General features: G+C 29.8%; 1 protein-coding gene across 3 annotated transcripts in view; it reads right to left on the minus strand.

The window, feature by feature from the left end:
• The window catches only part of LOC122513083 (nuclear hormone receptor E75), a 126,560-nt gene that overhangs the window by 12,605 nt on the left and 98,581 nt on the right, over window positions 1–15,374 (minus strand). For 2 of the 3 annotated variants that reach the window (XM_043629319.1, XM_043629320.1), the window contains exon 2: window positions 7,521–7,609. In XM_043629319.1, coding sequence (XP_043485254.1) covers window positions 7,521–7,609 — 89 coding nt within the window. Of the gene's footprint in view, window positions 1–7,520; window positions 7,610–9,628; window positions 10,209–15,374 lie in introns of those variants that run through there. The other variant, XM_043629318.1, reaches the window with a different exon arrangement.

Here is a 15,374-nt window from a genome sequence, read left to right on the forward strand (position 1 = left end):
GGACGATTACGATCATAACACATTATCGTTCCGAGGCATTTTTCGCAAATATGTTTTTTTTTTGCAATTTCAGCTTTTTGACTATTTCGAAGGTACAAATAGGTATTGAAGGTAAAAACGTTGATTACTAATGAGAAAAAGAGAGAAAAAAAGGTGGGGAATTATTGGAAAAGGGAGTGATGGTTTTATTTTGCACGAGACGCGTTATACGTAGGACATTGGTAACTGTTGCAACTATCAGAATCGGTCATGACGGCACAAGATTGCACAGAGTGTATATAGCATACGACGTGGCCGCGAGGCCAACGACCGGAGCGCCGCGTGCTATTGCAAGTGGAGTGCTCTCGGGGTAGGGGAAGGTGAACGTTTTTAGGGGTGGCGAGAGGGAGGAGGCTAAGGAGGAGGAGGAGGAAGGTACGAAACGGAGTAACGGTGACGTACGTAACTTTTGCGCGTGCGCAATTCCAAACCGCGACAATACTGCGCCGCTCGGGGGCATTAACCGCGCGCTCCGACCCCAAGAATTTTCTAGTCGTCCGGGGTTCGATAACTATGTCCACGATTATGCACTTTATCTATCTCGATCTCTCTCTCTTTCTCTCTCTCACTCTCTTTCTTCATCTCTCTCTTTCCTTTTTTTAGTTTTAGCTCCCCTTTCTTTCTATTTTAGTTTTTAGTTTAGTTTTTGGTTTCAGTCACTAAAAACTAGATTTAATAACTGAAAACGGAAACTAGAACGTTAGTTCTAGATTCAGTTTTCAGTTGTTAAATCTAGTTTTTAGTTTTTTGATCTAATTTTCGTTTTCAGATCTAGTTTTAGTTTTTAGTTCGAGTTTCAATTATTAGCGTTGGTTTTTAAGTTCTAGTTTCAGTTTTTACTTTTAGTATTTAGTTCTAATTTCAGTTTCCAGTTGTAGTCCTTGATGCTTGGTTTAGTTTGTAGTTTTAATTTTTAGCTTTAGTCTTACTTTTTACTTTCAATTTTTAGTTACAGTATTTAGTTTCAGTCTAGTTTCAGAGTAGTTTCAGTCTAGTTTCAGAACAGTTTCAGTTTAGTTTCAATTTACTTTCAGTTTAGTTTCAGTTTTCGTTACAATTTTAGTTCAGTTTCATGTTTTCGTTGCAGTTTTATTTTCAGTTTCCATCCCCAGTTTTAACTAGCTCCAAATCACAACACCCCAGAAAAAAAAACAATTTCCAACAAAACAATCAACTCACAAAGACAATGAATTTTGAGCAGCATTCGAGAGATAAACTGTAGAGCGAGCGATAAGGTGACACAGATTTTATTGGACTTTTATAATCTTTGCTTTTGATTTGAGAGAGAGAGAAAGAGAGAAAGAGAGAAATCTATAAATTGACTCTCTCGAGCGAGGGAGTGTGTGTTTTTTCTTCTTCAATATAATTTTTTTTGTATTTTTTTGTTGTGTGTGTGATGTGTTATCGTTTTTGCCTGGCGTTATCTATATAGTTACGTAGATATTGCTTGGTGGTACACCTACCACAATAATAAGCTGCTGACCTGATTCTAAAGTAGATGCAAGCGGGGTCAGTAACCCCGGTGTGTGAGTACCGAAATATACTCGCGCAATCAAATGAAAATGAGATCACGACTCGTTACATCAAAAGTGATGGTTCGGAGAGGGAAGCACACGTGACGTAACTAGCTCGCTGAGGTCGACGACCGGAGGGTTAATGCACCCCACGCATCTATTCCACAACCCTTCGCGTTTATACCAGTGCGTTCACTATTATGTAGCTATACTATTATATATATATTTGCTCTCTAAATCTGAATTAGTAAAAAAAAACTCCTAATTAACAGTTTGCTGGCTCTGTTCCAATTAGTCAAAAATTACTGATTTAGTTTAGAATTTGATTAATTATTAGTAAAAAATTACTATTTAGTAGTCGAATTTGACTTATTCTTAGTAGAAACCTACTAATTTAGTAGACAATTTTCACTAATTATTAGTAGAAAACCAATAATTTAGCTTTCAAATGTGACAAATTATTAGTAGAAAAACTACTAATTTAGTAGTCAAATTTGACTACATATTAGTAAAAAAACAAGTAACTCAGTACTCAAAATTGACTAAATATTCGTAATGTAATGACTAAAAAATGTAGTAGATATAAATCTACTAATTTTTTAGTTATTTGATCTAATCCAAAAAAATTGCATCAACTAATTAGTCATTTTCGACTGAAAATTTAATAGCTACTGTTACTGAAGTAGAAAGAATTTGTTAATTAAATAAATTAGATTTAATTAACGAATATTTCATATTTTCATTAATCAAATTCAAATTAGTAAATATTTTGACTAATTCAAATTTAGAAAATGCAAAAAAGAAAATAAAAATTTATTTTACATCAATTTTTCAATTTTATCTTCTCTCTATATTTAATGTGGAGTACTTCCTTTTTTATGTGGAGTGCACATCTTTATTTAAAACGAAATCAATATATTCGATTCTCTCTCTCTTGCTCTTCCTTTTTTGAGAAAAATTTCATATCGCATGGAAACTCGAGTAAAAATAAAATCGTGAATACAATTTCGACTTAATATGTTTTTTGTGGATGATTTTTAATCTCTTTATAGCCATATATATACATAGTATGTTAGTCAAAAATTTCTTTCAAAGAATCCAACAGTTTTTTGTGTCAAGTATTGTACAATTTGACCTATTTTTTCTTTTTTTCTTTCTTTCTTTCTTTCTTTTTTATTATAGAAAAAATGCGCACTACAGCATGTATAAGACTTTCGTAACATATCTGAAAATGTTTCTCTTTCAACTGCGTTAATATAATGCTGTTTCTTTCTTCTCGACTATTCGGGAAAAAAAAGAAACCCCCACCATTCATTTTTTTCGACAATAATAATAATAATCTATTCACAAAAAATCATGTTTCATTGAATTTATATTTTTTCGTTTATATTGGAAAAATATATCGGTTTTTTTCTTTGGAAATTTTGTTCTGTTGAGTATAGATAAATTTTATCATAGTCTCTTAATTTGATTCAGTGACATTTCTATTAAGCCTTCTGACTTTTTGCTTTTAGGTCGGTTAAAATTTAGTTTCTTTTTGTCACTAGATTTACACTGATAAATCTAAATTCTAGTGACAAAAAAAGTGTTTTTCCAAGAGGAAAAAGGTAAATTTTAACGCATTTAAGAGCAAACATTAAATCGTTGATGGTGATCAGTTAAAATTTCGACTGATTCAGTTTAAAAAATTACTGACCAAAGGGATTGGTAATTTTCTACCAATCGACTAACTTTCGGACAATTTCGAGGCAGTTCCGACCGAAAATTAGTCAAACTGACTACTACCACGCGAAAAGGAGTAAAAAATTTCGACTGCGATTAAAATAAAAAATAAAAAAAGTATATTCTGACAATTTTACATGAAAAGAATTAAGAAAACAAGAAGGGAAGGAAAATGCAGACTCCTGGATGAGTGAGTAAAAGCAATTGGATGGACAAGAGGTAGCGGTCCAAATATGGATTGGTGACGACCATGAGAAGTTCGCGATGCGTCCGAGAAAAGTAGCGCCATGTTCTTAACTATATATATATATATATATATATATATATATATCTATATAAAATAGTACAACCGTAGTGCGACCGAGCGACCTAGTCTTAAAGATACTCTTCCGCGTTCCCTTCCCTTTCCACGGGGGCCCCTCTTCCAGCGGCCAAGACGCTTCACTGCTTGCGGCTAGGTCACTCCAGACGGGCTATTGCTTTAACGTCCATTAAGGCGCCGCGACCATAAGTTACTGACCCAGTCAACTGACCCTGAGGGGACCAGGTGCCCATTAGTTTTTCCACGAATTTCATTTCTCTTACGTGACGGAAAACCGTCACACACACGTCCAGGTGTGCTAGCCAAAAAAAAATATAGGGCGATCTATTTTTTTTCCCCTTATTTTTTCTCCGCTTTCATTCTTTCCAGTTTTTGAAAAAACATTCCAAGATCTATCATTGTGTACCTGCGCCAAAAAGGGACTCTCTCTGCCAAAATGCTTTCCCTTCTTGCGGACTGGGTGAATGATTTCGTGGGTTCTCTTCCCTTTCAACCTGTCGCACAATTTCTCTTTACTCTATAACACACCGCGGGACTTCGGAAAATTGATGCTTATTTCGAAAGTGTCATTTCCAACTGTGTGTCCCAACGACGAAACCAGTAAAGTCAAAACTTGTTCAGTTTATAAATGTATAATGGAAAAAACCCCGCAAACGCCGAGGGGAATAAAAGGCGTGAAAAAGGTGAGACCCCGACGATAATCGAACGTGGTTAGGTGGAAAAAATATTTCTGCCCTTCTAATTTTCGAAAAAAGTCCCTTCATTTTTGGGGGAAACGAAAAAATTTTTGTCGAGAGAAAAAAAACGATTTTTGTGTTAAAAATTTAATTTTGCAAAAGAAAAAGTGTTCCTTCGTAAAATTGTTTGCAAAACAGAAAAAAATTCTTGTCGAAAAAAAAAATCCTTAGGGTCAAAAAAATATTCCTGTGTCAAAACAAAAAAATTCAACAGTTTTTCTACGGATATCAAATTGAGACAAAAGTGAAAATTGTTGCGAGGCAACAATTTTGATTTTTTGTCTCAATTTGATATCCGTAAAAAAAAACTTTGAAAATATTTTTGTAATCAAAATCCTCCTTTTGTACAAAACAAATATTTTTTCCACAAAAAAATTATAAAAATTACATAATAAATAATTAAACAAATTTAATTAATTATTTTGTAACAAATAATTGAATAACCATTAAATAATTAAAATTTAAAAATGCAACAGAAAAAACAGTGAAATATATTTTTAAGAAACGAAGAAAATAAATTTTCGATTGCAGGAAAGTGAAAAAGAATGTTTTTTGCAAAAATATGCGTGGGCAATATAATGTTCGCAGCAAGAAAGTCGAGGTGAATCTGCGAGAGAAACGAGATCGACGATTCGCGACACCAGGTGGTGTGAACGTTGGCGTATTTTATATAGAGAGAAGGGGTAATTGAACAAAAGTGGGGAAAATATAATCCCCACCCTTTTTCCACTCTTTGAAACCTTCCTTCGCAGTTCGAAGACCACGAGGACGTTGACTCGTCGGCCTTCGACTCTCTCGTTATTTGCAAATTCTTTCTTTTTTCATTAAAAAAAAAAAAAGTAAATAAAATAAAAAGTAAAATAATACCAGCGCACTGTTATATGTATATTTTTTTGTTTACCCACATGCGAATAAAATATTTAAATTTAGTTTCTGATTTCCGGTTTATTGTCTACAAATTCCGGTCAATTGTCTAAAATATTGAACTTCAGACCTCGTCCTGTCGTGTGAACATGTTTCGGATCAGTGACCACTTTCGCTACATGTTGGGAGCGCTTTTTTCCCCGCTTGAAATTTTTTCGTTTAGAGAAACTAAAATATTCGCAATTCGGAGTTTTTTTCAATTCAATTTTTAATTTTTCCAATTTCCATTTTTTTATTCGTCCGTCATTCGCCATCCAATAACAAAAATTGTAATTTTCTCGATTCAAACATTTGTTCAATTAAATTTTTTCAAAACTTGAATATTTTTTCGAATCCAATTTGCAGAAACGGACAAAGATGATCGACGGTCTGTAATTCCCACGCGTTTGTAATACAAGAAAAGAAGGAAAAATAGACATTTTCCCGCCCGTCTTGATCCCATTGATATTCCTGAATTACTCGGAAATTGAAAAGGAAAGGTCCATCAGATCTCACGTTTCAAATATTGTTAAGGTCCGAGAGAAATACAATAAAAAAAAAGGAAAAAAAATTTTTTTTTCGGTTTCAAAATACTTTAGAGAACACGAGGCTAATGGAATAATGAATTCTAATCCTTGAACTACACTGTCATCTTTGGGCAAAGAGACGATTGCCACGATGAGAAATTAAAAAATTTCGAGGCCTTTGACTTCCTCAAGGTCAATATACTAAGCGGTTGATAACTTTTACATAATAACCTTGACTGTCTCACAAACACATACACACACCATTCACTTCCTGGCCACCTCTGAAAACACCTCATTTTATACCGAACACACCTCTTCTATAAAAGAATTTCGTTTCCCCCCGCAAAAAAAACATACAGTATATATTTATCAATTCCCAACTGCTTTAATTCTAGGTCAATTTCAGTTAAATTCTGTTTTTAATTTCCACTTTCATTATAATTTCAAATTAATAACGAAAAAAAATTACCATATTATCTACTTGAAATTTCAATTTATTTACGATTTCAATTTAAATATTTTGATTTAAATATACAATTTCGATTTAAATGTGATTTTTAATTAAATATCCTTTTGATTTAATTTAACTTCTCGATTAAATTTAATATAATTTTCAGTTTAAAATTAATTTTTCGAACTTTAAAGTAAATAGAATTTCAATTAATTACAATTTATGATTAATTATATTTTTCAATGAAATGTAACTTTTAATTGAATATAATTTTAAACTACACTTCCTATTGCTTACTGCTTTCAATTTTCAGTTCAATTTTCAATTCAATTTTCAACTTTCAATTAAATATAACTTTAAATTAATATATTTTTTATACCAATTAGTATAATTTTTTTATAATTCTATTTTATTTAAATTATAATTCTAAATTAAATGCAATTTTGCTTTCAATCTAATTTTCGTAAACATACAAAAATTTTTATTTAAATACAATTTTTTATATATAATTCGATTGAAATATAGTTTTGGTTTAATTTTATTGGAATATAATCTCACTGCAAATATAATTTAATTAAATTATCATTTTATTGAAATATATTCTAAATTCAAATATAATTTCGATATAAAAATGCTTTCGATTTAAATATATCGAGTTGAATATATTTTCGATATAAAAATACTTTCGATTTGAATATATACTATCGAGTTAAATATACTTTCAATCAAAATATAATTCTAATACAGGTATAATTTAGATTTATTTTAAACATGAATTATTTTAACATTTAATATTAATTAATTTAATCATTTAATTATTTACTGATTTAATCATTTAATTCCTATAATTCTTCAATAATTGAAATTTCTTATTTAAATTTATTTAATTATTTAAATTATTATTATCTTATTATTAGAAGATATAATTATTATTATCTTATTTAATTTCTTATTTAAATTTCCCACTTGACTTTTAAATATCAAAAAATGAAATTGCCAAAGAGAAATTTCATGGATAATTTTTCTTTTTTGATTTAATATTACAAAGAAAAGAAAAAGTAGAAGAGTGTTCGAGTGTAAAATGAGATGATTATAAATTTTAATATTGTAAAATCGTAAGAAACTATCGTGTGGATTTATTTCCTTGACGAGATAAAATGAAATTAATTGCATTTGAATTCGATGCTTTCACCGTCAAAGAGTGTAAGTATCTATATATATATAAAGAACTTTCGCAAAAAGGAAACACGATAGTCAATTACAAAGTAGTCAACATTTATGATATACATTAAATTTTTCTCTTACCTTGCATCCTTCACAGGAATGAACTCCATAATGAAAACCAGAGGCTTTGTCGCCACAAACTCTGCATAGAACTGTGGTTCCATCAAATTCTGCAAAAGAAAAGGAGAAAACCAAATTTAAAAATTTGCAATTTGAATTTAATTAAATTTTAAATTAAAATTTTTTTAAAACATTAAATCAATTTTGTTGTATTGTTTGTTTTTTTCTATTTTTTATTTATTTATCTATTCATTTATTTATCTATTTATTTATTAACAATAAAGAACGTTCAAGAAAAAAATCCGTTTTTCCGTTTGGAAATATTTTTTTTGTAAAAAATGGAAATAGTTTAAATAAATCTACAATAAGGAATGATATAAAACGTCGGTGAGAGAGAAAGAAATTGCAGTGAGTGGGAGAGAAAGAAGAACACTTTCTCCAGCGCCGTGTTACAGCATCGCTGTTACAACTTTCTGCTTTCACTCCACGCTCACTGCTCGAGTGCACTGATTAACTTCTCATTTTTGACCGAAAAAAATGTCAATTCTGTTCGACATCATCGATTTTTCAACTTTCCAGCATCACTCACAAGCAAAAAAAAAAAAATAAAAGAAAAAGAAAAGAAAATCTCGTCATAAAAAAAATAATAATAGAGAAAGGATATAGTTTCCTGGTGATCGGTTTATTGACCTTTCAGAATAAGATTTCTAGTTTTGTCGATTATTATCATTATTTTCCTTTTAGAAAAAAAACGTTTCAATCATTGCTTTTCTAATTTATACTGTTCGTGAGTAAAATCGTTCATTACTGTAATACAAGAATTTTCTCCCTTAAAATTTATCTTCTATGCAAGATTTTGCAAATGCAATTTGTTTCTTATATTAGAAATTTTTAAATGTTTTTTTCTCTGGTAGTAGCGATTTTTATTATTTTTAAAATCATTTTACCACTTTTTTAAAATTTTTTTTCATCATTTTTGTTACTATTTTTGATTAAATTTTCATTATTTTTAATTCTTGTTGCAATAATCAGAATTTTAAGAACATTAAACAGTGTTGTTGTTATTTTAATGTTTAAACTGGTAATAATAGTATTTTCGTTAATGATTCAACTTCAGAATTTAAAAAAATTTATTATTTTTTACCTTTGTTTGGAAGTTGGAGCAATAAATATATTTTTGTTAATTGGATAAAAATGTTAATGAAAAGGAGAAAAAAATTTGCAAGCATATATCTCTTTAAAGGAGCTTTAAATGAAGTGCAATCTACTTTCATAATAGTCTAAGATAGTAACTTTCAGAATTGATTTAAGCATTTAAGAATGAATTCAACAAAGAATTAAATCAAATTCATCAAATAGTTTGATTGAATTTAACAAATAACTTAATCGAATTCAACAAACCATTAAACAAATTTTAATTCAACAAAGAGTTTAGATTTATTTACTGAATAGTTGAGTATTTAAAGAATTTTTTGTAGTGAATTCAACAAAGATTTTAAATGATGTAAACAATTTGACTGAATTCGGTAAAGAATTCACTTGAATTCAACAAACAATTGAACTGAATTCATGAAGCTAATACTGTCATTCACTTAATTTTGGAAATTTAAATTTAAATATTTTTTATGAAGCTACAACTTGCACCTAGTTAACAGAACCTACTGAATTTTTCCAAACTTTTATGTTGGTTTTTAACAAAAAGCTATTTAACTTTGAAATTTAATTTCTAAAATTAAGTAGATGCTGATAACTAGGTGTAAATTTCAGTTTCATTTGAATTCAACAAAGAATTTGACTAGACACAACGAAGAGTAATTTAAAAGTCTTACTCTTGAAATTGAAGAATTACCCAAAAAGGGATTCAATTTCGGATTTTTTAATTATTCCTTAATAATTCAGTTGAAACTATTCCTATCCTTAGAAAGCTGTGAGTATTCAGCTTAATGCAAAAAATTATTTTTTAGAATTGTCGGTGAATCATCAAATGACACTAACCACGAACCTTAGGGATCAGTTGGTAAATCTAAATGTTGACGAAAAAGCAAAAAACTTGAGTTAAAATATTGAAAAAAAAATGTTGAAGTAAAGAAAAGGTTCTTTTAGAAAGAAAAAATGGGGTGAAAAAATACCTATGTTAAGTTCAGGCTCAGGCCTGGCCGAGGAGACAGTCGAGTCCATCGTGGGCATATTAGGGTTGAGATGAGGGACTTGAGCAACTCTGTAAGAAGGGGACATGCTCGACATGCAGGATACCATTGAAACATTGGATCCTCGCGAGCAATGTGAGGATATGGATGAAATTGGCGATTCTGGAGCAGGTGGCACTGCCAAAACCTGCATACTACTGTCCGGAGCAAGAATCATCTTGAAAACTTGTTTCTTCTCATGAACCGCAAATTAATCCAAATTACAAGAATGCCGACAACTGTTTTAAAAAATAATCCCAAAGATTATCGTATGCACAAAGCACGACAACACTGCACGTAGTCCACATGCATAACGACATTTAAACACACTTGCCACACTCCACTTCACTTTTCATTCGAGTATTTCAATTCAAGTATTTCGATTATTCTCGATTATTTGAAAAATTAGCAAAAAAATATCCTTCTAATTCTAATCGTTTTGCTATTGAGCACACACGCGTTCGTTCGTTTGATAGAGAGTGAAAGTGAGTCTTCGCTCGAGGGAGGTTCGCGTTGGTCTGACTTGAGTTTGGCGCTGTCGAGTGTTGGTTACCTGGAGCCGTGGTGCAGCCCTTACTCACAACCAAAGTGCAAGTGGAGGGGAGTTTAGTCGAGTGCTTTGAGCCTCTGCCCGTCTACAATATCTCTACGCCCTGGCTACCTAGTATGTAGTAGACTGAGAGAGAAAAGAAACGTGCCTGAGAGAGAGAGGGACGCAGACGAGGCGAGTTCATCGTATTTTCAATGTTGGAGGTCACTGACAAGCGAGTAGGGCCCAGTACAATGCCGATCGTCCTCGGGGCCAATCGGAATCGAGCTCGTTGGACCGAGGGCCGTCACCATTGGACCCCAGTCTCTCCCACCAGTTGGCTAAGTCTCCTTCCTCCCAACGAAGGAAGTTCATCGGCCGAAACCTTGACTGAATTACCCCGCAGCGGCGGCCAAGGCCATGTGCCCTCTCGCTCGCGCCAACCTCGGCTCTCCCTCCTCACTCCTTCCCTTCTCTCTCTTTCTCTCTCTCTCTCTCATTCTTTCTCTCTTCTTTCGCAAAACTCAAGACGCGCTGTTTCTCTCCATTCTTCTTCTTTTTTTACTTACTCATCCTTCCTCTTTCTTTCGCTTCGAAACTTCTTTTCTTCTTCCTCTTTATTTCGCTCACTTTTCTCTTCTTTTCCTTCTTTCGCTCTCTATTCCCTCCTTTTCTCTTCCTTCGCTCTCTTTTCTCTCCTTTTCCTCTTTTTTTATACTGTCGTTCCCTTTTCTCTTCTTTTCCTCTTTTTTTCTTCTGTCGCTCCCTTTTCTCTCCTTTTCCTCTTTCCTTTCTCTCTTCTTTCGCTCTCTTTTCTCCTCTGTTCTTCTTTTGCTCTATTTTCCCTCCTTTTCTTCTTTCACTCTCTTTTCTTCCCCCCTTTTTTTCTCCATTTCTTCTTTCGCTCTCTTTTCTCCCTTTTTCTTCTTTTGCTCTCTTTTCCCTCCTTTTCTTCTTCATTCCTTCTTTCACTCTCTTTTCTTCACCCTTTTTTTCTCCTTTTCTTCTTTCGCTCTCTTTTCTCCCCTTTTTTTCTTTAGCATCAGGCTTCGCACTTATCAACTAAAACCTACTATTTACTACTTTTTTTTGTACTTTTTTTAAATTTTAGCCACTAACAGCTACTATTTCTGTTCTTTTTTTGAGAATTTCCACTGCTTTAAATTCGCTAATACTAGAAATCAAAACACTATTCTCAAAAATTATAATCAAATTCTTTAGAAGATTCAATTATTTTCAAAAAAATGTTCGAAGTTCAATTCTTTTTAATATCTAGTATTTAAATAAATTTTCGCAAAAGAATTCAATTATTTAAAAAAATAATAAAATTTCCACAGGAATTCAATTAATTTTTGCATTTTTAAAAAAAATTTCGAAAAAATCAATTATTTAACAAATTTTTGATGCACTTCTTCACAATAATTCAATTACTTTCACTAATAATAACAATTTTCATGAAAATTCAATTTTTTAAAAATTTTTTTGAAATTTGAGTCCTTGAAAATACCAAAATTAAAAATTTTTTTGATAAAATTGTAAGCAAGAATTAAATTATTCTCATAAATAATAAAACTCGCCAAAGAATTTCAATTATTTTTAATACTATTTTTCTAGTTGAATCGAAAAATTCAATTATTTTCACAAATAAAGTTTTCCACAAGAATTTAATTATTTAAAATATAAAGTTTTCATAATATTTATTATATTTCAAAAAAATTAATTATTTAAAACAATGTTTATAAAATTCTTGTGAAGAATTCAATTATTTCCAAAAATAACAAAATTTTTCAAAGAAATTCAATTCTTTTTAATTATTTTAATAAAATTTTTCGCAATAATTCAATTATTTTCATAAATAATAAAATTCTTCTGAGGAATTTAATTATTTTTGAAAATTTTTGATAAAATTCTTAGCAACTATTCAATTATTTTCATAAATAATAAAATTTATCGCAGGATTTTAATTATTTTTAATACAATTTTACAGGAATTTCTCAAAAAATGTAATTATTCTTAAAAACTTGATTTCAATTCCTCGAATAAATCGATTATTTAAAAAAATGTATTTTTTTTAATTCCTTGGAAGAATTCAATTATTTACAAAAATAATACAATTTTTCACAGGAATTCAATTACTTTCAAATATTTTAATAAAATTATTCGAAAGATTTCAATTATTTTAAAAATACAATTTTCATTAATTTTTTTTGAAATAATACAATTATTCTTTTACATTTTAATAAAATTCTTCCCAAGAATTCAATTATTTACAAAAATAATTCTTCAAACGAAATCTGTTATGTCGATAAATAACAAAATTATTCCCGAAAATTCAATTATTTTGAGGCATTTTAATAAAATTCTTTGCAAAATTCAATTATTTTCACAAATAACAATATTCATCAGAAGAATTCAATTATTTTTAAAAGTAATAAATTTCTTCTTGAAAATTCAATTATTTTAAAAAATTTTTAATAAAATCGTTGCTAAAAAATTCAATTATTTTACATAAATAATAAAATGCTTTTTAGGAATTCAATTATTATTTTCAAAAAAATTTAATAAAATACCACACAGATATTCAATTATTGTCAAAAATTTTAATAAAATTCTTTGTAAAATTTAATTATTTTTAAAAACTTTGCGCAATTCAATGATTTTCAATATCTACTATTTTCATAAAGTTTCCAAACAGAATTCAATTATTTAAAAAACTTTTCTTAAAATCTTCGTAAGAATTCAATTCTTATTTTCATGAATAATAAAAATTTCACAGGAATTCAATTATTGGAATTAGAATTTGCATAAAATTAGTCAAAATAAATCAATTATTCAAAAATTTTTATAAAATTCTTCGCAAACATTTATTTTTATAAATATTTAAATTCGTTTCTTTCCCTTCTTTCGCTCTATTTCTCCTCTTTTCTTCTTTCACTCTCTTTTCTCTCCCTTTTTTCTTTTTTTCTTCTTTCCTCTCCTTTTTTTCTTTCACTCCCTTTACGAGGGAAAAAAAGGAGAAAAGAGAGTAAAAAACGAAAGAAGAAGAAAAAGAAAAGAGCGAAAGGAAAAAAAAATTCTAGATTTTCAATAAAAAAAAATAATTCAATGATGCGCCTAATCAGAAACTAGGAAAACTGGTTAGGCCCTCACCTACCTCGACAAGTAGAAAACTATTTTTCCTTCGCACTCATTCCGCAAAACAAACATGCGCACTATTAGCGCGTGCCATATGACGCACACATGAATAAATTTCCCCCCTTTAGAGTTTGCAAAATAAATTTAACAAACGTCAATGTCTCATAATACACGATGGAAGTTCGTCGAACCTCTCTCGCACAATTATTGTCTACAGCGAAATACAATATAATGTACAATATGCCAAAAGAAAAAAGAAAAGAAAAAAAAAATATTGTCGATTCGTGATGCCCCCGTTTGCCCGCAGTGTGATACATAATATTTTTCTTCCTTCCGTAGGTAATTCGAGTGTGGTTTGAGAAAATTGTGGGAGGGATTTCTCATTGCAAAGTTGAACACAGAGAGGAGTGTGTTTCTGTCTGTGTGTATGTGTGTGGAGGAAGCCTTCGAAGCGAAGTCCTTGGACAGGACACTGAACCGCGGAGAAGGATCCGCGACCGAAGAACGTCCACGTCGTTGCTGACTCGTCGAAGGACGCGAGAATCATTCTACTTGGCGTGGCAAAAATTCTTTTTTTTTTTCTATACACTTTTCACAGGGAAGGGGGAGGGAGAGGGAATTCAAGATTGTTGAATTGCGCCTTTTTGTCTCGTATTTGTATATCTAGGAGAAAATTGATATTCTCAGGAGAATTATACGTTTTATGTGTTGTAGGTTTAGAATTTTGCATATAAATTTTCGAAATTTATTATTTCAATTGTGATTTAAGATTTTTTTGTACATTTTCTTTTATTTTTATTTACTTTTTGTTTATTTTTACTTACGTTTTATTTATTCTCTGTTTATTTTTATTTACTTTTTATTTACTTCTTGTATATTTTTATTTCCTTTTTTTTAATTCTTTTGTTATTTTTTACTTACGTTTTATTAACATTCAGTTTACTTTAATTTATTTTTATTTACTTCTTGTATATTTTTATTTCCGTTTTGTTTACTTCTTGTTTATTTTTATTAACTTTTTGTTAATTTTTACTTATAGGTTTTATTTACTTTTTGTTTTATTTACTCCCGTTTTATTTTATTTAGTTTCTGTTTACTTCTTAATTTTTATTTACTTTTTGTTAATTTTGACTTATACGTTTTATTTACTGTTTGTTAATTTTTACATGCAATTTATTTACTTTTCGTTTATCCTTGCTTACGTTTTATTTACTCTCTACTTTTATTTACTTTTTTTATTTTTACTTACGTTTTATTTACTCTCTATTTATTTTTACTTCCTTTTCGTATTTTTTTCTCACGGTTTACTTACTTTCTGTTTATTCTTATTTACTTTTTCTATATTTTTCTTTACTTTTTACTTACATTCTATTTATTTTTATTTACTTTCATTTTAATTCTTGTTTATTTTAATATTTTTTTTTCAATTTTTGTTTTACTTCATATTTACTCGTTAATTAAATTATTTTTTATTGTTTAATGAAATATATAGTTTTTAAATTTCATATTGAAACATATACAGTTCAGAAAAATTGAAATAAACGCAAATCTGCGAAATAAATAAAATCTAACTCACGCGGGGATTCGAACCTACGCCCTCGGACTACCAGACTAACGCTCTAACCACTACGCCACGAAAGCCCACTCTTCATCTTTACTCTTTTTGTAACTTTCTATTTAGTTTGCATTTACTTTCTTTGAGTAATTTTTTATTTACTTTATATTTACTTTCTTTCAGTTACTTTTTAGTTACTTTTAAATTAATTTTTAGTTACTTTAACTTACTTTTCAGTTACTTTTTAGTTACTTTTTATTTACTTTTTATTTACTAATTTTTATTTCCCCATTTGATTTGGATTTTTTATTTTTTCCTTCGTAACATATTGTAAAGAAAATTTCCGAGATTCAGTGACTCAACGCACGGAAACTAATTTAAATAATGTGACATCAAATCGAAGAATTAGCATCAAAAGGAAATATAGATCTTAACTTGATTCGAAGGAACCTTTGTGAATACGTGAAAAA

Source organism: Leptopilina heterotoma, unplaced genomic scaffold (genome assembly GCF_015476425.1).
Source record: "Leptopilina heterotoma isolate Lh14 unplaced genomic scaffold, ASM1547642v1 Lhet_134, whole genome shotgun sequence".
NCBI classification, from domain to species: domain Eukaryota; kingdom Metazoa; phylum Arthropoda; class Insecta; order Hymenoptera; family Figitidae; genus Leptopilina; species Leptopilina heterotoma.